The sequence below is a fragment of the Scardinius erythrophthalmus genome (genome assembly GCF_964197995.2).
Source record: "Scardinius erythrophthalmus genome assembly, chromosome: 17".
Classification (NCBI taxonomy): Eukaryota; Metazoa; Chordata; class Actinopteri; order Cypriniformes; family Leuciscidae; genus Scardinius; species Scardinius erythrophthalmus.
The window spans coordinates 8,938,456-8,963,063 of NC_138237.1; the positions used below are offsets into that span (position 1 = coordinate 8,938,456).

Sequence of the window (24,608 nt, forward strand, 5' to 3'; positions counted from 1 at the left end):
GGAGTTGAATATTGCACGAGTGTGATTTCCTCCAAATGAAGTGTTGAATCTGACCTTTGTTTCAGTTTAAACAAGCATGAACCTACTTACTCTACGCCGCCTTTAAGTTATAGTTTTCTGCAAAATGGCGTGCACACACACAACAAACAAACCAACTTGAGAGATAACCTACATGCTGATCTAATTATTGATATAAACATATTAAACGTCATTTTCTCTGCATAAATGCATGTTTGAGTGTTTCAGGCTGCATTTGTTCTTGAATTCAACCAAGAAAATTTAATTACTCTTGCCAATAATTCATGCACATTATAAATAACGCTACACACAATCAATCCTATGTGTTTATATTGTCATTTTTCAGTCCATTTTGTAATCGTACAGCTCATATAAGCATATACATAAAATGTCATATGTGTGTTTTTTGTGTGCATTCAAATAGGCTTTTCACTCTTGTAATCATTTGCCATTTTTAACCTTGCATTATCTTGTTCCATGTTTCACACTGTTAGTTTATCCTGGGTTAATCACGGCGTACATTTGATTTTAAAATTACAAGCACGAAACAAGTTATTGTTAACTAGAACTAAAACTATTAAAGTGGCCCTATTATGCTATATTTTAACTTCCTAATATTGTTTTGGAGATCTTCTACAATATATTTACATGCATCAGTTTCTCATAATATACATTGCACATCACCTTATTTCTCAAAGATTCAGTCTCTCTAAACCCATCCTTTCCGAGAGCGTACTTTGCTCTGATTGGTCAGATGGTCCAGACTGTTGTGATTGGTTTACTCTGCTCTGATTGGTCAGATGGCCCAGTCTGTTGTGATTGGTCTACTCTGCTCTGATTGGTCAGATGGCACAGTCTGTTGTGATTGGTCTATTCTGCTCTGATTGGTCAGATGGCCTAGTCTGTTGTGATTGGTTTACTCTGCTCTGATTGGTCAGATGGCCCAGTCTGTTGTGATTGGTCTACTCTGCTCTGATTTGTCAGATGGCCCAGTCTGTTGTGATTGGTCTACTCTGCTCTGATTGGTCAGATGGCCCAGTCTGATGTGATTGGTTTACTCTGCTCTGATTGGTCAGATGGCCCAGTCTGTTGTGATTGGTCTACTCTGCTCTGATTGGTCAGATGGCCCAGTCTGTTGTGATTGGTTTACTCTGCTCTGATTGGTCAGATGGCCCAGTCTGTTGTGATTGGTCTACTCTGCTCTGATTGGTCAGATAGCCCAGTCTGTTGTGATTGGTTTACTCTGCTCTGATTGGTCAGATGGCCCAGTCTGTTGTGATTGGTCTACTCTGCTCTGATTGGTCAGATAGCCCAGTCTGTTGTGATTGGTCTACTCTGGTCTGATTGGTCAGATGGCTTAGTCTGTTGTGATTGGTCTACTCTGGTCTGATTGGTCAGATGGCTTAGTCTGTTGTGATTGGTCTACCGCTTATAGCTTGTGTCAGAAATGAACTGTAATGATGAACAGTACAGTAACGAGTATTGATTCATTATTTTAGGAGACAATAACTCCCATTGATCTGCACTTTGATCTCTGAAACTATAAAATTCGAAAAAGCATAATAGGGGCACTTTCAAAATAATTTTCGTTAATAGTAATAAAGCTTTAATAAATTCAAATATAAATATTAGATGAAAAACTTAAACTTAAGGAACATAAATGAAAATGAAATGTTGCCTTGGCATCTAAATGAAAATGATGCACTAAAATGACTAAAGCTAAAAAAAATAAAAATAATTAAAGCTAAAAAATTTTTTTTAAAGAAAAATAATACAAACGACAAAACACATAACAATTACTAAAACTTTAACTAAAACATATTAACTGAAAACATAAAAATAAAAGCTAATTCAAAATATTAATATACACTATAATAGTATATAAATAATACTACAATAACACTGGCATGAAATGCTGCTTAACCCATGGATAAAAATGACATACAAATAAAATTATATAACACAGGGTTAAAGTGCTAGATCACCCAAAAATGAAACATTCTGTCATCATTTACTCACCCTCAAGTTGTTTTAAATCTGTATGAGTTTCTTTCTTCTGTTAAACACAAAAGAAGATATTTTGAAGGATGTTGGTAACCAAACAATTTCTGGTCCTCATTGACTTCCATAGTATTTTTTTTTTTCAAAACTACTGAAGTCAATGGGGACCAGCAACTGTTTGGTTACCAACATCCTTCAAAATATCTTAGAATATTGCGGGTGAGTAAATGATGACAAAATGTTCGTTTTTGGGTGAACTATCCCTTTAATTATAGCATGAAAAGCCATTCATAGGGGGCATGAATTCATCACTTCACCAAGTCTAACATGTCTTTTCTTTTGTTTTTCATATGTTTGTTTTGTTTGTATGACTGCAGATTCGTAAAGTATGGAAGGAAGACTCAGTGGTGCAGGGCAAACAGCAGCCGCATGTGAGGAAAACTACAGCCTACCCTCCATGAACCGCCCTAGAGTGAGACAGATGAGAGACAGACACAAAATAAAGAGAGGAACAGTGAAAGAAGCGAGAGGAAGAGGCTATAGAGACCTCTCGGCCTAAATTCTCCTGCTGTAGAGAGGAACTTTAACAGCAAATCAGAGAAATATTATGACATTTAGATTTATTACCTGTCTGTTCTTTTATAATGAGGTGAATATGATCTACATATATCATTTTGCTTTACGGCTCTTCATCGCTGCTGAACGGCTCTAACGTTTCTTTCAGCCTGGTGCGAATGAGTGTATGTATGTATGTATGTGTGTGTGTGTTTTCGTCTTTAACAGCTTGAAAAACGGTCTTGCTTCCGATTCCCTGACCTATCCTGAACTGGGAACGTGGTCTGTAAAAGGAGCTGGATTTGCGGTACCACATCAGTGCTGCGTTCTGTCCGTATTCCTACTTGACATCTACATCTTGATGCTTGGAAGATGATGCACACTAACAGTTTGGAATAATTACGATTTTTAAATGTTTTTGAGTCTCTTATGCTCACCAAGGATGCATTTATTTGATTAAAAATACAGTAAAAACAGTAATATTGTGAAATATTATTACAATTTATTATTACATATGTTAAAATGTAATTTATTACAGTGATCACAGCTGAATCTTCATCATCATTACTCCTTCAGAAATCAATCTAATATGATGATTTGCTGCTCAAGAAACATTACTTAGTATTATCAATGTTGCAAACAGTTGTGCTGCTTAATATTTTTGTGGAAACTAATGCATTTTCTTCAGGATTCTCAGATAAATAGAAAGAAAAATCTTTTGCAAACATACAAATGTCTTTTACTGTCACTTTTGATTTCATTTAATGTGTCCTTGCTGAATGGTAGTGTATCACGTTTTACACAAAAATATTGACTGTTTTCTACATTGATAATAATCAGAAATGTTTCTTGAGCAGTAAATCAGCATATTAGAATGATCATGTGAAGAATATTTCACGATATTACTGTTTTACTGTATTTTTTATCAAATAAATTCTGCCTCAGCTTAAAAGACTTCTTTCAAAAATATTTAAAACACGCAATTTTTCCAAACTTTTGGCCGGTAGTGTATAAAGAAACAAAATGGCGGAGCAAGCACGTTTTTACAGGTATATGAATATGAACATTATCATGTTTTACACGGCTAGAAACATATAATGTAGGAACTTCTTGCATTTTTTGTGCTTAAAAGCTTTTGTTTAACATTAACCACATGTCCCGCTATGTTTGTATGATGTGAAATGTCTTTAAGTGCCCTTCTGTTGCTCTTTTCCAAGTTTCAAGCTAGAATTTTTGCCGAGTTTAATGGAACGCAGCAGTAGAATTCTACATGATGTCACTCATTCCGGCTCCTTTATCAGGCCACACCCCTTTAGAGGCTTTGACTCCGCCTCCCAAAGATAACAGCTGCAGGGCACACATCAGGGGCGGGGCTTCACTGGCCAATAGCATGTCTGCTTGCCCTGGCACCTCCTCTGTCTCCGCCCTTCCAGTGCAATTACTAATACTCTGTCTGTCTGCCATCTTTTCTAACTCATTTTTATCTAACGTCCCTTAAGTGATACACATTTTCATTCATTTAACGACTTCCTGCTTTACCGTCCAATCGTCACGCTCGAGCGTGAGCTTTTTTTTTTGGTCAGGCAGGGGAGGAGCTATATTTACACTCATGAATATGCTAATGTCCTGTTGAAATGGGTATGTATTTATATTGTGACAGATGTTTTGTTCATGCCTTCATGGTTTTACCCTGTGGAGAACCCAGCCGAGAATACGGAAACTTCATTGGCTGGTTTCGGTTACCTTGGCAAAAAAGGTATATATATACGTAAGGGTTTAAATGTACTCTGAGCCAAATGTACAGGTTAACCAGACATTTAACATGCATCATGTGATCTGTGTTTGGCATTTGTATGGTTGTCTTAACCTGAAGAATGGTCTCCATGCTTGAGGTTTTTAATTCAACTGATTTTTTGTTTTCTTTTTAATGTAATCACTGTGGTTTGACGAAGGGGAGTTTTTCTTTCTGTAATGTCCGTTGTGAAGAGATAATATTTTTTAATTTCATCATCTTCCACTGACTACTCACCATCCTTGAGGCACATAATAATTTTAACTTTTCTTTTTATATATTTTTAAATTCTCTCACAGTCATATTGGGTCCAGGAGAGGTGTTAGATATTTTTTAATTTTCTCATTATTCTTAAGTAGGTTTGAAGCCCAAAACATCTACATCTCTACAGGCAGCATCATGGAAATGACAATTCACACATGCCACAAATCTGCTATTTAATGCTTTTATTATGTTTAATAAAGCGCTTATTGATGAATTATGCTATTTTATGTTGAATGAATTGAGCAGCATCTCCTAATAACTGACTGACTCGCTATTGATGAACCTATAAATATGAAAATGTGTAATCATTGAGAAAAGGTTTGCGGAGAACAACATCTTAAAGAGGAAAGCATCATTACGTCTGTCTTCCGAACGTACACACTGTCTCAAGTGCTCTGGTTCTCTTTAAGAACAAAACAACTTAAACATTTCATCCTTTCAGCACTGTTTTATTGTGCCGGCCATCACCATATGGCATCTACACACACACACAGCTGTTATTTGGCCTATCAGTGATAAGAATCATTTGCCCTCGGCCCCTACCTGCTCTGTTTGGGGCTTCAAAACACCATTCCCAAATCAGAGAGTTTTAAATATAAATATATATATATATATATATGTATATCTATACGTACAAGTCTATAAATAAGAGTGAACTACCAATCCATGGTAAGAGTCTATTTTTAAATTTTGATTAATAAAAACATCCCAGTTTCTTTTCTCTGCTTTGCTAATTGAATTAAACTTTTTTTTTTTCTCGTTTGGTAAGATCTGCCAAATGTTTGTTTTGCACTTTTGTCTTTGTGTTCTGTTTGTTATGCTTGTGTTTTTGGAGCACTGAATACTTTGTATGTGTTAACTGTGCCAATTAAAGATAGAGGGAAAAATCAAAGAAATATTGTCTCAGTGTATCCGTGTGAGTGTGTGTGTGTGTACTGGTTTGTCTATACTGTATGTGTTAGGGCCAAATGTCCTCACTTATAGTGAAATATTATGACAACTGACTAGTGAGGACATTTTGCTGCTCTTCTCTAGTTAAAAATGTTTATAAATAGGTCAATTTTTTTTTATTTACATCTAATGTTTTGCACATGTTTCTGATGGGTAGGTTTTAGGGGTATAGGCCATAGAAAATATCATTAACCTGATATAAAATCAATGTAAGTCTATGTACGCAAAAAAAAAAAAAAAAAGTGTGTGTATGCATACAATATGAAACTAGTTGCATGACATCACATTTAATAGGGTATATGTCGAACGTCGCATGACGAAACCGGAAACCTGGTCTCATCGCATCCGCTTGTCATAGAAAGTGTTAACAGCCGTATGAACTGATGCCGATATCTATGGAATTTTAAGGTAATCAGCTAACCTACCTATCTCACTTTGTTATTAGCTTTTTATTCTATTTAAATATCTAAACGTTAGTGTGAAGATTTTTTTTTTTTTTTTACTTTTAAATATCGATCTTCACATGCGAGGGACATTGGTTATGATCATCTTTGCTCGCTCCTTTTAAGTTATCTTGAGTAAAACAGTAAAAAAATGCATGAAGCACATACAAAAGACCTGAACCGGAAGCGATGCGTTCTGTTTTCCGGTTTCGTAATGCGGCGTTCGACATATACCCATAGACAGTATATAAACTGGACACAGCGACCCCATAGGTTTCAACGGAGAGAAGTTGAAGCACATAAGGAGCAGTCATTTCCTGATTGCCAAGCGTACTGCGCAGACTCAAACTGAGCTTGACGACGGGGATGTGACGTGAGCAGCCTGCCTGACAGTTGTAAGTTTTCTAGCAGCTGTGCCAGACGAAATCGGAACCATTCCCTTCCGAATCTTGCAGAGACGGAGAGTGTGAGAAGGAGCTGTCCATGAGCTAGGAGCAGGAGCAACGTCATGACTCTCTATGGGCTTCTCCTTTGACTTTATCGGACTTTATGCCTCCGCGTCCCCCAAATTGCCCGCGAGCTTCTCTTCCTGTCTCTACGGTAATTTCCAGAGAGTCGCATGGTTTTGACGCAATCGTTAGCCTACTTTTACAAAAACTGCTTCTACGGGGCCATAACGTAAGATACAAGGTAATGGAGCCTTTTATACATTGTTGTGTTTCTTTAGAAATAAATAATGGACAAATGGAGTCTTTAAACGCCTCAGATGTAAAGTTATTCGCTGTCAAAGTGACGCCAAAATGAATGGAAGTCAATGGGATGCTAACAGCAGGTGAAGGCTTGTTAGCCAATGGCGGCTCCCGGGGGTACCTTCAAACTAATACGAAACGCTTACCCACTGCATATACCCTATTGTATACTTTTTACACAAAACAGTGGCAGATCCATTACTCCACTAGAGTAAATTATTTACGCATTCATTTTAACTTTATAGACATGTATTAATACAAATATTACCAATTCATGACAAAACATCCTAGTTGTACATAATTTTTTTCTTTCAGCCAAACACAATCAATCAGAGTTATATTAAAAAATATCCTGGCTCTTCTAAGCTTTATAATGGAAGTAAATTTGGTACCATAGATTTTGAAGGTCAAAAAAAGCACATACATCCATCTTAAAAGTAATAAATTCAGCTACAGGGGGTTAATAAAGGCCTTCTGAAGCAAAACGTGTTTGTAAGAAAAGATCCATTTTAATAACTACATAAACTATAAGTACTGGCTTCCGATAACGTCCGTACGCAAGTCTAGTTCCGGCGGAAGAGTGACCTCTGACCCGACGCATGACGTAGGATGAAGGATTAGTGTAAGCTTTGGTGAGAGTTGACGCCTCTCGCGCTTCAAACAAATAGATTTGGGCAACAAACTCAACAACTTCTCGTTATAGACTTCTAATTCGTGACCGGTGTTTTGCTCTGCCTTCTGTACTTCTGTGTTCATGCGTCAGGTCAGAGGTCACTCTTCCGCCAGAACTCGACCTGCGTGCGGTCATTACCGGAAGCCAGTGATTATAGCTTATTGAGTTATAAATATGGATATTTTTCTTACAAAAATGCATCTCTTCGCTTCAGAAGGCCTTATTACCCCGAGTCGTCGTATGGATTACTTTTATGATGGATGGATGCACTTTTTGGGCCTTAAAAAAAAATAAAAAATAAATGCACCATTCACTCCCATTATAAAGCTTGGATAAGCCAGGATATTTTTTAATATAACTCTGTGATTGGCTGGAAGAAGAAAAGTCATATAGGCTACACCTAGAATAGCTTGAGGGTGAGTAAATTATGGGATCATTTTTATTTTTGAGTGAACTAACCATTTAAAGCAAGCAGTTTTGTAGATAAAGATTGGGAATGAATATGGTTTAAATCAGAGCTGTTAAAGCCATATATATGACATAAAATAACAGCCTCTCTGGACTCTGGAATCTGCCCTCTAAAGAGAAGTGTGACTCAAGAATTTTACCAGTAAATTTATGGTTAAATAAAATTATGAATGAAGACCCATGAGAAAAAGTTGCACCTCCCCACTGTGCTGACCCAAAGGCTCATCATTAACACTAGAATGGGTTTCTTGTGGAAAATAAACTTCATCTTTAAGGAATACAAAATAAAAATTAGGCTTTTCATTCAGTAAAATCACGAATCCCCCGAACATTAAGAGAAAAACATGAAAAGTTAAACGACATAGAATAAGAAAAAAAAAAGAACAATTTGTCCTATAAGCAAAAAGAGTTGAATAGTCGAGAAAAGAACAAAACCTATTTCTTTAACCTTCCATATTAAGCATAAAATAGCTTAGAAAATATCAAAACCCATTAAATAATGCATTCATGCCATGTGAGAACAAAAAGGACACCATCTATGAGGTTACAGCCATGCTTTAAGATAAAGTTCAATGTCACTTTTTTTTTATTCTTCAAAATGATTAAGAGCAAACGTTAACATGATTCACACATATCATCCGCTGTAAACTTCTCTCCATCAATAATGGCAAACGATCCTTGGCTTGAAACAAGCTCGTTTTCCATCTCTCCTGGATGGACTTTTACCAGAGGCCACAGTTTACTCCATTCATTGTGTCAGATCTTATTTTGATGCCTTTCTGTTTGAGGATTTCAGTGTTTCTTGCGTCCAACCAGATGCGATTTCGATGAGTGCGTGACAAAAACTGCACGATAATCCGCCTCGGATCGAGTCTGTGTGCGACATCAATGGACGTCTGGAGAACATCTCTCAATCCCGGCGAGACAAGAGAGAAAAGATCCATTGCGATCATTTTCACATTTTCTCCTGCCTCCTCCGGAATACCAGACATTGTCAAACGTTTTCCCACAGTTGTTTGTTTTCAGAGATCACAGCCTCTACTTCAACACTCAGGTCGTCAGTTTTAGCTACAGATCTCTTCGTTTTATCGTTAACCGAATCAACTTTGGTGACAAGTTCGGATATTAGGGTTGAATTAGATGCAACAGACCTTTCAATTTCCAGTAACTTCTCCATGATATCATCTTGCTTTTTTCCCAACCTCTCGATCGCCTTCAGTATATCCATATTTGAGGGCTCAGATACCGGTCGTCGCATTTTCGGAAGAGGGCTGTTAGTCGGGGTTTCTGAAAGTGGTAAACAATCCATACCTAATTCCTCCATTCCTTCCATTTGTCTCGGGTTGTTTCTGCAACACACGAGTTTCAATCAATCAGCCGGCCGCGACAGACGTTTAGTTCTATCAGTCTAAAAGGAGGTAAATATTCTCAACTTAAGCTTACAACGTTGCAGAATCATTCAGAACATAAATCTATTTGTATTGTTAATGTAAAAAAAGATCGGGTTTTCCACAAAAGTTTATGAGAGACAGTGTTCAGCCATCTTTGTGTTCCCGCGTCACGGCTTTTATACCGCATGGTCTCTAGTGTTTACTTCCTGGGCAAGAGTCTGTGACGTATCCTCTCGCGTCGTTATGATTGGTCGGTATGTGCGAGATGCAAATGAGAAAGCCGTGCAAGGCGGCTCAGGATCACAAACACAACTTTTTAATACATAAATCAAGCATTAATACATATAATACGATTATAACGCGTATGTAAAAATGTACACAACAAGATGTGATATATAAAGTATGATAAAAAGGTTTTCATTTTGAAACTTGTCACCGTCGTTGGGAATTACAGGCACGTACTGCCCTATAAATTCTCTGAGAAACCACGTGTACATCTGTGTTGTATGAAAGGAGAGAAGGTTAGCACTCCCCTTGACAAGGATGGAAGAGGTCCTAGTGGCCTTCAACACACATATGGTTAAGGCATTGCCACTTACTTCGTGGCATCTCTAACCAAGTTTTTTTTTTCACGTCATTGGCATATTTTGCACATAGTGCATGATGCAGAGATCAAACTCATAACTACTCAGTTTTTCTCTGTAGTAAATGACGTGTTAATACCACATTCGATGGTTAATACAATGCTCTATTAGAAGCCATTTTATTCTTCTGTTCTATAAAGTTCTATTATGTTCTGAAGGATTGCCATATCACAGCTGTTTCATTGAGTGATTATTTCAAAATCATTTTATATAGATAATTGGAAATGTTTTATATCGGTTTGTTAGGTATCAATTTATTATACTTCACAAATTGCACTGATATTTGAACGCAGATCAATGGAGGATTCAGGTTTCTGAGCCGCTGTCGTCGCGCGCCCCCTTGAGGATGTACTGGTACTACAGCGCTGTAAACTACACCGCGGCGCCTATGAAAGCCAAGAAGTCCTCGCTGCAGCCTGAAGCACGATGACGTAGTTGGATCATGATCCAATACGTACTGAATGGGGATGGTTCGGATCATTTTGCTGACTCTCTTGTTCGATCTCGTTCATCAAAATGAATGAATCTTTTTTGAGTCATTTCGTTCATTTAAGGGGCTTTAAATGTTATAGCCTACTTTTAACTGGCAAATTCCCCGAACACATCCACCTACGCAATCTTGATAATATTCTGAATTAAGAAATCATTATAATGCAGTCAAAAATAATTTACAGGGAACATAAATAATTACTAAGAGTCTTTTGTTCATTTGTCACGTTCATGAACATAATTCGCATGCGCTGGTCTTAAGTGAGATGATGTTCTAACCTGTTTAGTAGTAGCCTACTGATAAATAGTAATAAGTAGCCAAATTATTGATGAATAAGTAATTATTTAGATAAATGTGATGCTTTCCTAGTTTCTCTCTACATACATGCAAAATAGTTAATTTTACAACATTTTAAATTTAATGCGTGTATACAGAACATTTTAAAATAAAGCCATTTTATTTTATTCAGGTCATATTTTCTGTTGAGTGAAAGCAAAAATGAGTCAAGTAATTGTCTTTGTAATTTTAAGAGGTAGGCCTACAATAGCCTACGGTCTGTAAACAACTTAAAATACCAGTAGGCTACACATTCGCAAACGCAAAACATAATAGCATCAAGAAACTAAATCTTGTCAGAAAAAAGTGCTTAATGATATTTTGCCTGGTAAGAGTTCCTTCTTTAATGGCTATATTTTTCCACAGTGCTCTGTAAGGTCCCTTAAAATACGAAATCGTCGCGTACAAGTAAGATGATGTGTCCCGTATCAAATCAATAATGGACAGGATTTGTCCCGTATTTTTCATTAGACCCACACATAGTTGAATAAAATCATAAGGATTTTACAGCATGGATAATAATACTAATAGCAAATATAAAAATATCAATTTCACAATAGGGCTCATTGCATGATTGCATTTTAGCGTCTTTGTTTCTATAGCAACGGAGTTTTATACATACATCATGCCATGCCTACATAAAAAATAAAAATAAAAAAACCTGAATTTAAGTTTAATATACAAACTGATCACATCAGTCAGATCACGCAGTTGTCACTCAAGTGATCATTAATATTTAACTTAAATTCATTTTTATTTTATTATTATTATTTGTAGGCTACAGACCAAAACGCACCACCGCGCATGCGCGTCCAGTACGTATTGGATCATGATCCAACTACGTCATCGTGCTACAGGCTGCAGCGAGGGGTGTCTCATGAAAGCAAGCGACAAAATACAAAATATCGCGAGATTCACTTGAACGAACGAGCGGGAGTGTGACTTACATTTTCAAACCTCAGATGTATGAGTCGACGATGTTTTTCTTTGTTGTTTCATTTCAATTTAATGTAGTTTAGTTTAGCATTTGTGAATATTTCGTTTTGTGATAAACTACGATAAGAAACGATGGATTCAACAGAGGAGGACATATCTGCTCGGGTTTTGTTGAGGAGAGTCCTGCACACAGAGTTACCCAGATCTCCTGTTATCAGAAGGTGAATTTATTTCAAATGTCACTCAACGTTACATTTTATAAACATATCTCCAGCCTAATTGTATATGTGTTTGATTGCTTTACAATCAGTTTACGAAAATGGTTTATGCACACAGATACATTTTATAAACAAATAACGTTAGTTACGTAAATATTTTTTCAAACATTATGTAACGTTAGTTGAGTAACAGTTAACAACTAAATACAAAAACCTCCTTAGACTAATAGTAGCTAACTCTCTGATATATTTAACTTATGCGCGCACACACACACACACACACACACACACACACACACCCATATATATATATGAAGAGTTCAGATGCAAAAGCCTCTAAGTTAAGTGCCTTCTGAAATTTCCTTCTTTAATGATCATTTTTTATCAAACTTGTATATTTAAGTTCAGTAATTTCACTTAAATAGCAATGAAAATGACATATTAATTGTCATTTAAGTGAAATTACTGAACTTAAATATACAAGCTTGATAAAAATGATCATTCTAGAAGAAAATTTCAGAAGGCACTTAGAGGCGTTTGCATCTGAACTCTTCGTGTATGTGTGTGTGTGTGTGTGTGTGTTTGTATCATTTTCTGTAAGTTTTGTGTATTGCTTTTCAATGTTTGTTATGTGTTTCAGTTCAACCAGTGTACACACAGAGTTACCCAGATCTCCTGTAACCAGAAGGTGAATTTATTTCAAATGTCACTCAACGTTACATTTTATAAACATAAAATCTCCAGCCTAATTGTATATGTGTTTGCTTGTTTACGTTATCATCAGTTAACATAAATGGTTTATGCACACAGATACATTTTATAAACAAATAGTTGAGTGAATATTTTTTCAAACATTATGCAACATTAGTTGGGTAAATACTAAAACGTCATAAGGGGAAAGTTATACTCTCTGTATAACTTACTGGTTGTAGGTTAAGTCTATATTGAATTTCTATTTAGCATAACCTTTTAAAAACGTACAAATTGTGAATTATAGCCATTACAGACAACTATGCAAAACCTCCTTAGACTAATAACTTTCTGATATATATATATATATATGCACCCCCCTACGCACACAGAGTTACCCAGATCTTATTATATTTTATAAATTATATATATATATAATTTTCTGTAAGTTTTGCTTATTGTTTTTCAATGTTTGTTATGTGTTTCAGTTCAACCAGTGTACGGCGGAGCATAAGGTTGAAAAATACCCCTGGTCTGGAGAGTCCTGGATCTGCCTTACGTCACAGACTCAAGAAGAAGCTCCATGAGGTATGTGTGGTGTTTAATAGATTATTTTATAAAACTGCATATTCTACATAATCACATCCTTAAAGGGGTGGTTGATTATGATTTCACTTTTCTAACTTTAGTTAGTGTGTAATGTTGCTGTTTGATCATAAACAACATCTGCAAAGTTACAATGCTCAAAGTTCAAAGCAAAGGGAGATATTTTTAGAAAATTATATGTTTATAAAGAAATCACTTTTTAAGGACTACAACAAACGGCTGGTAGGGACTACACAACATTCCCCCAGGGTTAGTGACATCACAAACCCTAAAAATTACATAAACCCCGCCCCCGGAACACGATATATATAGACAAATCCGGCGAAACACGGAAGTAAAGCAGCGCCGCCATTACTGCGTGCCTTGTTGCTAAGGAAGTAGCGTTGGTCCCGTAGGCGGCTGTAGCAGATGTAGCTGTACGAAATGTTATTTTTATCTATTTTTATCTATTCATCTTTAATTTTGCACAGTCGCCCTGCTGTATGGCTACAACACTTCCCTCGGCCAGCCATGCAGTCAAACACTACTTCGAGAACTTTGCAGTTTTCTCTCTATATTGTTACTGACACATTATGGTACGAGTTCACTGCCTGTGAAAACCTCACAACACCTTTTAATGTGATGAGCTCATCTGCGAAGGTATGCAGTATCTGGCCAATCCATCCGGAGCTCATGTAATTTTGACCTTCAATAAATGCCCTGTACTTTAGGTTCTGAAGCTCACATGCCAGATGATTAATAAAATAATGTTGAATACCTGTAAGCTGCCAACTCTCACGCTTTCACCGTGAGACACGCAATTGACACTTTTCACACGCTCTCACACCACACATCCATTTTCTCACGTACATAAAAATCGAGAAGCAAAGAGGACACGGAGACCAACAGACAATACAGAGCAGGTTACTTATGATATAAAAAAAAAAGCCCAGCTCTCAGATTCTGTCAATTTTATTATGAAATTCAAACAATAAATATTTTGGCGTTTGTAAATGTGACGTGACAGATCCCTATGGCACGTGAACCGATCATAACTTAATAGTAAATAAACACGAATGAACAATGTTAAAAGACACAGGAGCATAACCTACCGAAAATGTATATTCATCATACATAATATCGATCAATCAGTGTTTTTTTAACCGCGGAAAGGGTCAATAAAACAGCTGGAGAACAATTATGTCACATAACATTTACCTCAGGTAAGAAAAAAAGCTATAGAGAGTATTTTGCTAAATATGTGTACTATATTACATATTTATTATATGTTTTCTTATATCATTAAATAAAGTTGTTGTTATAATAAATAAAAAAACGCATTATATTTAATTATATTTAGTTATTTTTAACCTTAAATAATACTGCCAGCTGATAAGGCTCTCTGTATGTTTAACTTACAGCATTAGGTGAGAATTTTTTTAATTGAAATCCTAAAATTGTTTCAAGCAATAATAATAATAAAAAAAAAGCGTACCAGAAATGGTACCATATAATATAAACACTGCAACATGTTGTCACTAAACCTAATAAAATTCAGTTTAGTAACTAAAATGTTTTGACAATGACAATATTTAAGCCCCAGGATCCGCTTTCATTGAAATGTCATTAGAGGACACCGGCAAGACTGTCACACCCTCACACTTCGCAGGCAGGCGAAGGCTTCGTAATGGCGGCAGGCAAGATGGCGGCGCCCATAGAGATCGCGGCGGATTTGTGTATGATTATCAAGACAGAATATGCTAATCAATGACTAGAAGATAACTACACATAAGCTACATAAATGTATCAACTAACCATTCAGAAATGTTGTCTACATGCTGTCAATTCTTCTTGAGTCTCTCCATCATTGTCTGACTCTGGTTTGAGCATAAAAGGCTAAAAGTTTTAGAAATTTTCAGTGCATGTCTTTATGAGCGCGAGCTGTTGAAGCTCCGCCCTCTGTGCCGGGAGCAGCAGCTCATTTGCCTTTAAAGGGACAGAGACAAAAACGGTGCTTTTTGTACAGCCTCAAAAAATGTCAATTTTAACGTGCTACATAAAAATATCTGTGGGGTATTTTTAGCTAAACTTCAGATACACATTTTGGGGACATCAGAGACTTAATTTACATCTTGTGAAAAGGGCATTATGCCATCCTTTTAATGCATTTCTCTTTTTTTCAGAGTGTCTCTCTGTCACCCCTCCCTTCACCTAAACGACGGAGGTCAACGGTGGCAAAGACGGACCCTCCTGCCCCGTCCCCGCTGTATGACGAGGACATGACGACTCGTGGTCTGCTCAGAGGAATCATTCAGATGGGTGAGTGGAAAGGTTACAGGAATAAACCGATAAATGTCAAGAAACACAGATGAGTGTATTAATAAAGCGAGATATTTGGAGATCTTATAAATGTGGAATACCTGGAAATATCATGGAATTTTTATTGGAATCTTTTTTTATTTTAAAACATGGAAAAGTACAAATATTAGTTATATTTTGAATTAGCTTTAATTTTTATATTTAATTTTAGAACTAAATTTTAGTAGTTTTAATGTGATTTTTGTTATTTTTATTAATTTAAAAATATATATTTTTATGTTCACTTATTTTATTTAAGACAACATTTCTAATTTTCATTTATTTCTAATTTGCTTCATTTCAGAAATATTCAAATTAATAAAAACAATTTGAATAGTTTTAGTTAACAATAACAACAGCACTGGTATGTGCACTTACTATGTTGAAGTTTTAGTTCATGTTTTTCTAGTTGTTGTATTTAGTTCACTTGATCTGTGTTTGTAAGTTTACACATTATTTCAGGATGCTTCTGTATACACCGTTATCCAGTTGCTTAATTACCTTTTTATAATTATTAATGACTAATATAATTATTTACGATTATCTGTACAATATAGTGAGTTATTTTTGATAATGTAGCCTAAATAATTTTTTAAATAAAGTTTTTAATGCTTATCTATAACTAATATATAAATAACTAATTCCTAAATAATCAGAAGATGATATTATTAATGTGACTGTAATGAGATTTCATTGTGCAAAATCTTCTTTGCATCAAATATTACTAAATTTGCTTCACCAGCCCAAATGTTTGCAGTAGTAGTCTAAAAAAAATTCGAAGCAGAATTTTTTGTTGTTGTTGAAGTTTCACCCATGTGTGTTTCAGAGACTGAAGCATCACTTCTGATGTCGGGTCAGCCTGCACTGCAAGTAGCAGAACCGAATCCAGCCGAGTCCAGTGTGTCCAGTGCCGGAGAGAGAACGTTAGTAACTCTTCAGTCTCATGTACTTGCAGTTCTCTGCACGTTGTGTTCACGTGTCTGTGTTTTCCTCAGTGAAGGCCTGTCTGGAGTGGAGCTGTCTGATCTGACTCTGAACACTGAACCCCTGACACATGTGGTCAGAGGACTGAGCCGCAGGAAACCTCAGCGCGTCTTCAGTGTGTCCGCGTTTGAGAGCGAGTTCGATCAACTGCCAGGTGCTTCACCCATTCTCACCTGTTATATGATTTTGTTAGCGAACTTTTTGGAGTTGAAAACAGGCGTACTGCATATATAGTGGAATATCGGCACATAATTTTAATTTGTCACATGCGACAGACCATTCAGATAAAGCATCATCTAACCCTTTTCTACATTCTCAGACAACACAGAGGACGTCCTGCATGTCTCTCTCAGAGGTGATGGCCCTCAAGAGAAACCAGATACATCTCATGATTTGGATTTGTCTGCTGGCTCAAAGAGGTAAATGCTTTGTCCATTATTTTCCAATAGACTGGCCTGCTCACTAAAACTGGCAATGGAAAGTAAATAAAATTGCTAACTTATTAACTTAATTAGGAACTACATGGTTGAAATTGAATTGTAAGATGTAAAAGATGATTGAGGCAGTTTATTTTCTGTCAGCGGGCTGAACCTGACCTTGAAGACCCCGTTTGTGGATAAGCGCTCTGAGAGGGCCGGGCTCCAGCGGAAGGTGTCCAATCGGAAGCTGTCGTCTGTGGATGCATTTGATGAGGCCGTTCAGAGATGCTTGGAGCAGGGCCCGAAACAAGGTTTATATACACTAGGGGTGCACAGTTATTTGAAATAAAACCAAAATTGTGATATGGCTTAATATGATCATTAAATCTCAATGGCTGCAAAAATACAGTATGTTCTGCATGTTTCAGAGTGAAGCATTCGTTTACACGAGAGCAGCTCATGATGCAGTGTTTTTTGGTGTCTCAGAGCGGCTCGGTTAGCAACTCCGTCTTTGCATCTGCTGAGTTTGGGTCACTTATAAGTTAACGTGCATATGCGAAAGCAACATGCACCAACAAACCTCCCAAACTTATGAGAAGCACTTATAAACCAGCAGTTGTCAACAAAAGGTGCTTTATGGACTCCCTGCGGTTTTTGGACAAAGTGAAAGCTTGATGGATTAGCGTTTGAAAATGAATTAAGGCAGCCATAAATATTAGTGTTGTAATTTTACATTTGTACTGTAAAATGAAATTATTATTATTATTATTATTATAATATTATTATTTTTATTCAATGCTTATTTTGTAGTTGCAGTAATAATACTAATTATTGTTAAATAATTATTACTATTATTATAGTCATATTGATATATAATAAACAAAATGGCCAAAATGTGCAGCCCGACAAATAAGCACATCAAACCTGGAGGTTTTCTTTTTTCTTTTTTTCTTTTTAAATTGCAATGGCAAGGTTTATCGGAAATATCACAAATTATATTTTCCCTCAAAATTGTGAAACCCTAATATACAGTCTGAGTCTGATATTTGGTCTGTTTGTTAAATAGTCTCTTTGTCCTTTAGATCACTCTGTGGTCCAGGATGGAAAAACTCTCGACGATTCTTCATGGCAGAAGTTCACGCTCGGCCTCAATGATGTCACAGAGCTTTACGTCCACTCGAAAAAAGACGAGACAGTAGGACGGTCACCATCACAGGAAGAGGAAGAGTTGGCGCCTTCATCCCAAGAAGCAGGAGATGATGTGTTTTTGATTCCTGGAGATTATATTGTACTTGCTCCAACGCAGGCGATGACAGAATCACTTGCTGAATCTCAGGATGTGGAGCTACAAGATCGGGAATCCATTGTGGAAGTTGAGGATGAGAACGTTGTGGAAGTTGAGGTTGAGAACATGGAGGAGGAAGTTGAGGATAAGAACGTGGAGGAGGAAGTTGAGGATGAAAACGTGGAGGAGGAAGTTGAGGATGAAAACGTGGAGGAGGATCAAAATGTGGATGAGGATGTTGAGGATGAGAACGTGGAGGAGGAAGTTGAGGATGAGAACGTGGAGGAGGAAGTTGAGGATGAGAACGTGGAGGAGGAAGTTGAGGATGAAAACGTGGAGGGGGAAGTTGAGGATGAGAACGTGGAGGAGGAAGTTGAGGATGAGAACGTGGAGGAGGAAGTTGAGGATGAGAACGTGGAGGAGGAAGTTGAGGATGAGAACGTGGAGGAGGAAGTTGAGGATGAGAACGTGGAGGAGGAAGTTGAGGATGAAAACGTGGAGGAGGAAGTTGAGGATGAAAACGTGGAGGGGGAAGTTGAGGATGAGAACGTGGAGGAGGAAGTTGAGGATGAGAACGTGGAGGAGGAAGTTGAGGATGAGAACGTGGAGGAGGAAGTTGAGGATGAGAACGTGGAGGAGGAAGTTGAGGATGAGAACGTGGAGGAGGAAGTTGAGGATGAGAACGTGGAGGAGGAAGTTGAGGATGAGAACGTGGAGGAGGATCAAAATGTGGATGAGGATGAGAACGTGGAGGAGGAAGTTGAGGATGAGAACATGGAGGAAGAGAACGTTGTGGAAGATGAGCATGAAGAGGAAGCTGAAGATGAGAACACTGAAGAGAAGCCAGATGCATCACATCATCCAGAGCGAATAACTCGCAGAGCTCACCGCTCAGAGGGAGGAGGAGCTGTCCCGGGAGTTCCAGCCTCCACTAGAGTCACAAAGAGTTTCGGAGCTGGACTGAATCCCAGAGAGAAAGGTGAGAACAATGAGACTTCCTGAAATGACAATCACAAGGTTCAACCTGATTATTACAGGCTCAAATGAGTTTGGGGTCGGTAAAAAAAAAAAAAAAAAAAAGGTATATGTTAAATGATTTATTCCAATGATGCAAAGCTTTGGGATTTTGATTGCGATTAAATAAACAGAATTGCATATTAAGATGCCCCCAAAATGTCACGTTAAAAAGAAAACTGTGCTCTGTTGCTTTACACGGAATGGTCTCTTTCTGTTTAAGTGGGCAGTTCTTTAATAGTAACTAAACTAAAATAAATTTTAAGTTGAAAAGCTAACGTGTTTCTGTTCAGATCATCTGGAGTTTGTTGACGGGAACAGAGAGAGTTTGCAGGACGTTACAGATGAAGAAAGAGAACAAGCGGGCAGCCCTGTGGCAGAGGTCACCACATCTAAGCGGAGGTCATCCCTACGTGAGGCTAGTCTTGCTGAGGAATATTTATCTGAGCTTGTAGAGCATCATGATGCCCTGGAGGAAGTGAGCCAATCAGAGGAGGAGCTGATGGACTCTGAGCCAGCCAATCAGAGCCCTGAACCTCCTCAGGAGGAGGAAGAGGAAGAGGATGATGACAACGACGACGCTCTTAGTGCAGGTGACTTCCACTTTCACATGTGTTTTATGTCTTCGTTTTGCAATTTGTCTTCTCAAATCAGTTCGATTTTGAATACATTTACATTTGAATGTATCATATCAGTGAACTGGCTTCAGTGAACAACAACCAAAGCACAGATGCCCTTGTTCTTGTACTAAAATAATGAAATTCTCTCTCTCTCTCTCTCTGTACATATATATATAGAGAGAGAGAGAGATTGTTAAATGTTTTCTTACAATTTTTGAGTGAATCATTTGAGTCAGTTTTAGGCCGAGTTCAGACTGCACGATTTTCAAAGTAGTCAGCTCACTGTTCTTTTCACACTGCATGACTATCTGGGGTGACATTCAGTTTCTGCTGTGTTCACACTGCACGATGGTCAGCGACAGGGGGTTTCACACTGCATGACTTTACAAAAGAAACAATCGCCAATAAATTCTGTCTGGTCCGCATAAAGGAGGAAAAAAACAGATTATGGAGGAGGAAATGGTTGAGGAGACGAGGGGAGCAAGGATTATGTGCTCTGCAAAAAGAGTTGGGGGTAAATAAATAATTTGGCAATGTGCTGCTGTTGCTGCTGGTCAAGCAAATGTTTGTGCTTTGTTTCTGTTTGACATAGTTGTAAATATATATCTGTTTAAATACTGATATTCTGGTCTATAACTCCTCCCCGAACATCCTGCTGTCCTGTTTCTTGCTCTCTCATTGGCTGTAGGTCATTGCGATGTAGTTTTCAGTCAGAACACATTCACACAGCAGGATTGTGAATCGCCAACAGGTCCAGCTATTTAGCACGACAAATATCTCACGGGCGTCGGCGACTCGTCGGCGATTCTCTCAGATCGCGGCTCATAATTCGCACTGCGTGATTGTCACTCATGTGAACGGGCACTGATTTGCCTATGATTTCGGACTTATCACCTGTCGGCGAGCGAAATTCGGGCCTAAAATCATGCAGTGTGAACTCGGCATTATCGAATCATTAAAAATAACCAGTTGTTGATGTGTTTGCAATTCCGATTTAGCTAATTTACTTTTGCATTAATTGTATTTTCCTTTATTTCAGAACTGTCCATGAAAACTCCTGCTTTTGTAAGACAGAAGAGAGTGTTCGCAAGTCCTAGTGCGCAGGCTATGCCCACAGTCCTTAAAGAAGTGAATGCTGGGTATTTACCAACAACAGTCCTCTTTCCTTTGTCTGTTTAATAGTGTATCCTAATGCAGATTTAAAACCCATTTATCTCAGTCCCCCTCAGGTTGCCAAACGAGCCCCCAGAAAGAAGCGTCAGACGGAAGTCAATGTTCTTCCCAAGAGTTACGTCATGAGCGTATTCAAGCATTTCGCCAAGACCAAAGTGGCCAGTGACGTCTTCCCTGTCATTAATGAATTGTAAGTGCTAAAAGAAGGGTTATTTACATTATGCAGCACGAACATTTGAAGTTACGTCTCCTGCAATGATTCTGTCTGTGCTTTTTTTTTTGTTCCTTAGTCTTAAGAAGTACTTTGAACGGTTAGCTGATGATCTGGAAGTATACGCTACTCATGCCAAACGTAAAACTATTGAGATTGAAGATTTTGAGCTCCTCATGAGAAGGTAAACATTAAAAAGGATTATGCTGTTTCTTTAGTGTGTAATGTTGTGGTTTGAGCATGAAAAAGGTCTGCAAAGTTACAGAGTCCAAAGTCCCTCCAGCGGGAGTTATTCTCTATATCAGTGTCGCCTCCATTGTAGTCTTGATATTTTTCTGGCAACGAACCCATCACAATATTCTTCATTTAAATAATTCCTACCCAGTACATGCAAAAAAGGGGGGAGGTCTGGTTGAGTTAGCTAGTTGTGTTGAAACTCGCGGTTATGGTAAGGGGCGTGACATTTTTTTTTACGCGATCAAAGCCGTTGACATGCAAGCATGAGAACCTATTCTAGTAGACCCCAAAAACAAAATCAAGACTTTGAAAAAGGGCATAATAGGTCAATATATCTTGTTTTTGTACTGTTAGGGGGTAACAGTTTAGGACCCAAGGACCAGATGTTTGAAAGAAGACCCGGAGTCAGAATTATAATAAATTGAAGAAAAGTTTTACTGAAGATAGTTTGCAGTTTCATCAGCAGAAGTTCAGCTTCAAGACTCACACAGGAGTTCGTAGGCCACCTCGCTTACAGTTACAAAGATCACAGCAGTTATACCCTACACACACACACACACACACACACACACACACACACACACACACACACACACACACACACACACACACACACACACACACACACACACACACACACACACACACACACACACACACACATAAACAAACAGGTTGCAGTTTCTGATTGGCTAAGAAATAGATAAACAATGTAATTTTCCACACATATACAGATAGACTGAAGCATATCTCCATAGATTATGCGGCTGACACTCGGACCCTGAAGTTTGGCACGTCGTGACGTTCCAGTTCGCAGATTTGGGTTGCTGGGCGCCAGCATGTCCCGAACAACAACTCAGTCAATCTCCAATAATGCCAGTGGTTCCTTAACCAGTAACCAAGAAGACTAACACACACACCGACACAGCTTTTCCAAGCTTGGATTTGGCCAGGCTCTATCTATAAACAGGAGAGTCGTAAAACTCTTTCTCTCAAGGAGAGCTACACTTTAGTCTAAATGAAAAGTAAGGCTTTAACAAAGAAATGGTCCCTTAAACTAGACTTCAATGACCCCTATATGTTTTAACACATGTTGAAGACCTTTCTCAAACACAAACAAGTCCCTATTTCATTTCTGGAAGCCGGGCTAAATAAGCAAAAGCATTGTTACTGCATTCAGATATCAAATATAGACATTAGAGAATACATGAAAAGAACATTTCAGTAATCACACTGGTAACTTCTATAACAAAGTAAAATCTCCAGAGAAGTCATTCAACTCATGTGATATTTAGAAGGAAAAATATTGATTAATACCTTGATTATAATCACTCATTACATAGACATTGAAGCAGCAGTGGACTCCAGTCCACCCCCTTCAGTACACTTGTTTTTGAACACTTTTGCAGCCTTTTTCCCTTGGAGTCATATTGGCTGTGTTTAGCATGCTCAACTGACTGTTTGTGTTGTTTTTCTCAGGCAGGGCTTTGTGACAGATGGTACGCCTGTGAATATACTGATAGAGAAATATCTTCCGCTTGAGTATCGGAAACTTCTCATCCCAGTGGCCACCAGCGGAAATAAAGTCATCCCAACACAGAGAAGGTGAACACGCAGACGTGACATCCTCTTTAAACACTGCAGTAGATGGCTGCGCATATCTGCATGTGCTCTTGTAAATATGTTTATATGTTCAAAACATAAATACCTTGTTTTGTAAATAAAGATTTGTGTAATATATATCTGTCATTTTTTTATGCAGCACCATTAAGAAAACGAATAAAGTTTCAGTTCACGGTATTTTTTAGTCATTTGTGTGTATTTTCAAAAATGTTCCTCAAAGCAGACATTAAAAACCCTGCATGGTATTTAAATTGAAGTCCCTGTCTTATTGTGCATGATTCATCTGCACACAAATGCTTTCTTCAAAATAATTTGCTTCAAAAATGTTTCTGCCATGGAAAAATATAAACCACAAACACCATAGCCTTCTGATTCTGTGTTGGAAATTATTAGAAATATGCTAGTTGGAGTAGAGTATTGTTTACTTCATACCATACTTTATGATGTGAAACCATGTGCATTATATAAACAGTAGTATTTTATGTTTTTATTCTTATTCTCATAATTCTTAATTCAATTTTGTGTAAATCCAATGCTTTATCTGCCACACTAGAAATAAAAGTGTATTGCATTCTGGGATACACCGGTTAATTTATAAATATGGGGTATTCCATGCATACAGTATGAAATATACTGTGCATGCTATACATACAAAATACTATTAAGCAGGGATGTGATTTTTTTACATATTTATAGATTTCCATATTTTCCGACCTGAGAAGTGAGACCTGACTAGCGTGAATCCAAGGGGGAAAAAAATGCTGTTTTTGATGAATTTAAAATGCATTTATTTCATGCGTGGATACTGTAGTAATGACATCACTTCATGAGCTATCTTTAAGGTCTCTGCAAAATAAAAGCTCTTTGATTTTGAAAGCAAAGAAAGAGATCCATAAATATTTGTATTATAATTTTACTTCTGTAAATAAAAGTATTATTATTCATAAATACTTGTTTTTATTTTACAGTGCAATATTATCATTTCAGAATATTTTCTGCATTGGCTTATTTTTATCATTTAAAAAAAATAATGTTTTGAATAATTATAATTTAAATTGAATAGGTAAAAACAAGTTTTCCTTCTTTGTCCTTAACTGTTCAGTTGCCTGTCCAACTCTATATCTATTGTCACTTGGAAAGTCACAGAAGATTAATGTTAGATTGAAGGTGTATTATTGTTTGAAGTAGTCAGAATCTTTACTATGATGTACTATAATCACTCCTTTGTCCCAAAGACTAATTTAATATGCAAAAATACCAGATCTAAAAATGTGTTTGAATACAGTGTCCACTAGGTGGCAGTCACACTCCATCACAGAGGAGTTTAATAAGCGTGATAGTGTTACAGTTGCAGGCTTTTGAATTATACACCACAAATTTTATTATAAAATGGATAATTCCGATCTTGAATGCTAATTGGTCAATACGATGTTGAAATTATAGTTTTGTCTTACTCGAGGTGCACATTTTACAATTTGCA

The 24,608-nt window shown here is 37.3% G+C and overlaps 2 protein-coding genes across 15 annotated transcripts in view; both read left to right on the forward strand.

Moving 5' to 3' along the window:
• Positions 1-5,526, forward strand: part of fnbp1b (formin binding protein 1b) — an 81,255-nt gene extending 75,729 nt beyond the window's left edge. For all 14 annotated transcript variants that reach the window (XM_081391794.1, XM_081391786.1, XM_081391788.1 and 11 more), the window contains one exon: positions 2,397-5,526. In XM_081391794.1, the coding sequence (XP_081247920.1) occupies positions 2,397-2,404 (8 nt within the window). In that variant the 3' untranslated portion in view covers positions 2,405-5,526. The remainder of the gene's footprint in view (positions 1-2,396) is intronic.
• A 6,156-nt stretch (positions 5,527-11,682) lies between these two features.
• Positions 11,683-23,382, forward strand: cenpt (centromere protein T). The gene is made up of 14 exons (XM_081391925.1): positions 11,683-11,932; positions 12,570-12,617; positions 13,108-13,207; positions 15,388-15,523; positions 16,389-16,485; positions 16,558-16,700; positions 16,866-16,965; positions 17,128-17,276; positions 18,048-19,229; positions 19,558-19,857; positions 20,924-21,023; positions 21,104-21,247; positions 21,348-21,452; positions 22,985-23,382. The coding sequence occupies exons 1-14, from the start codon at positions 11,844-11,846 to the stop codon at positions 23,112-23,114; spliced, it is 2,823 nt and encodes a 940-aa protein (XP_081248051.1). The 5' UTR covers positions 11,683-11,843; the 3' UTR covers positions 23,115-23,382.
• Positions 23,383-24,608: the final 1,226 nt, after the last annotated feature.

Bases quoted from the DNA above. Each gene is read 5' to 3' on its own strand.
- cenpt (XM_081391925.1), top strand. From the start codon at position 11,844: ATGGATTCAACAGAGGAGGACATATCTGCTCGGGTTTTGTTGAGGAGA. The intron at 16,486-16,557 runs GTTAGTAACTCT...TGTTTTCCTCAG, and splicing joins TCCAGTGCCGGAGAGAGAAC to TGAAGGCCTGTCTGGAGTGG. The intron at 21,024-21,103 runs GTATTTACCAAC...CATTTATCTCAG, and splicing joins CTTAAAGAAGTGAATGCTGG to TCCCCCTCAGGTTGCCAAAC.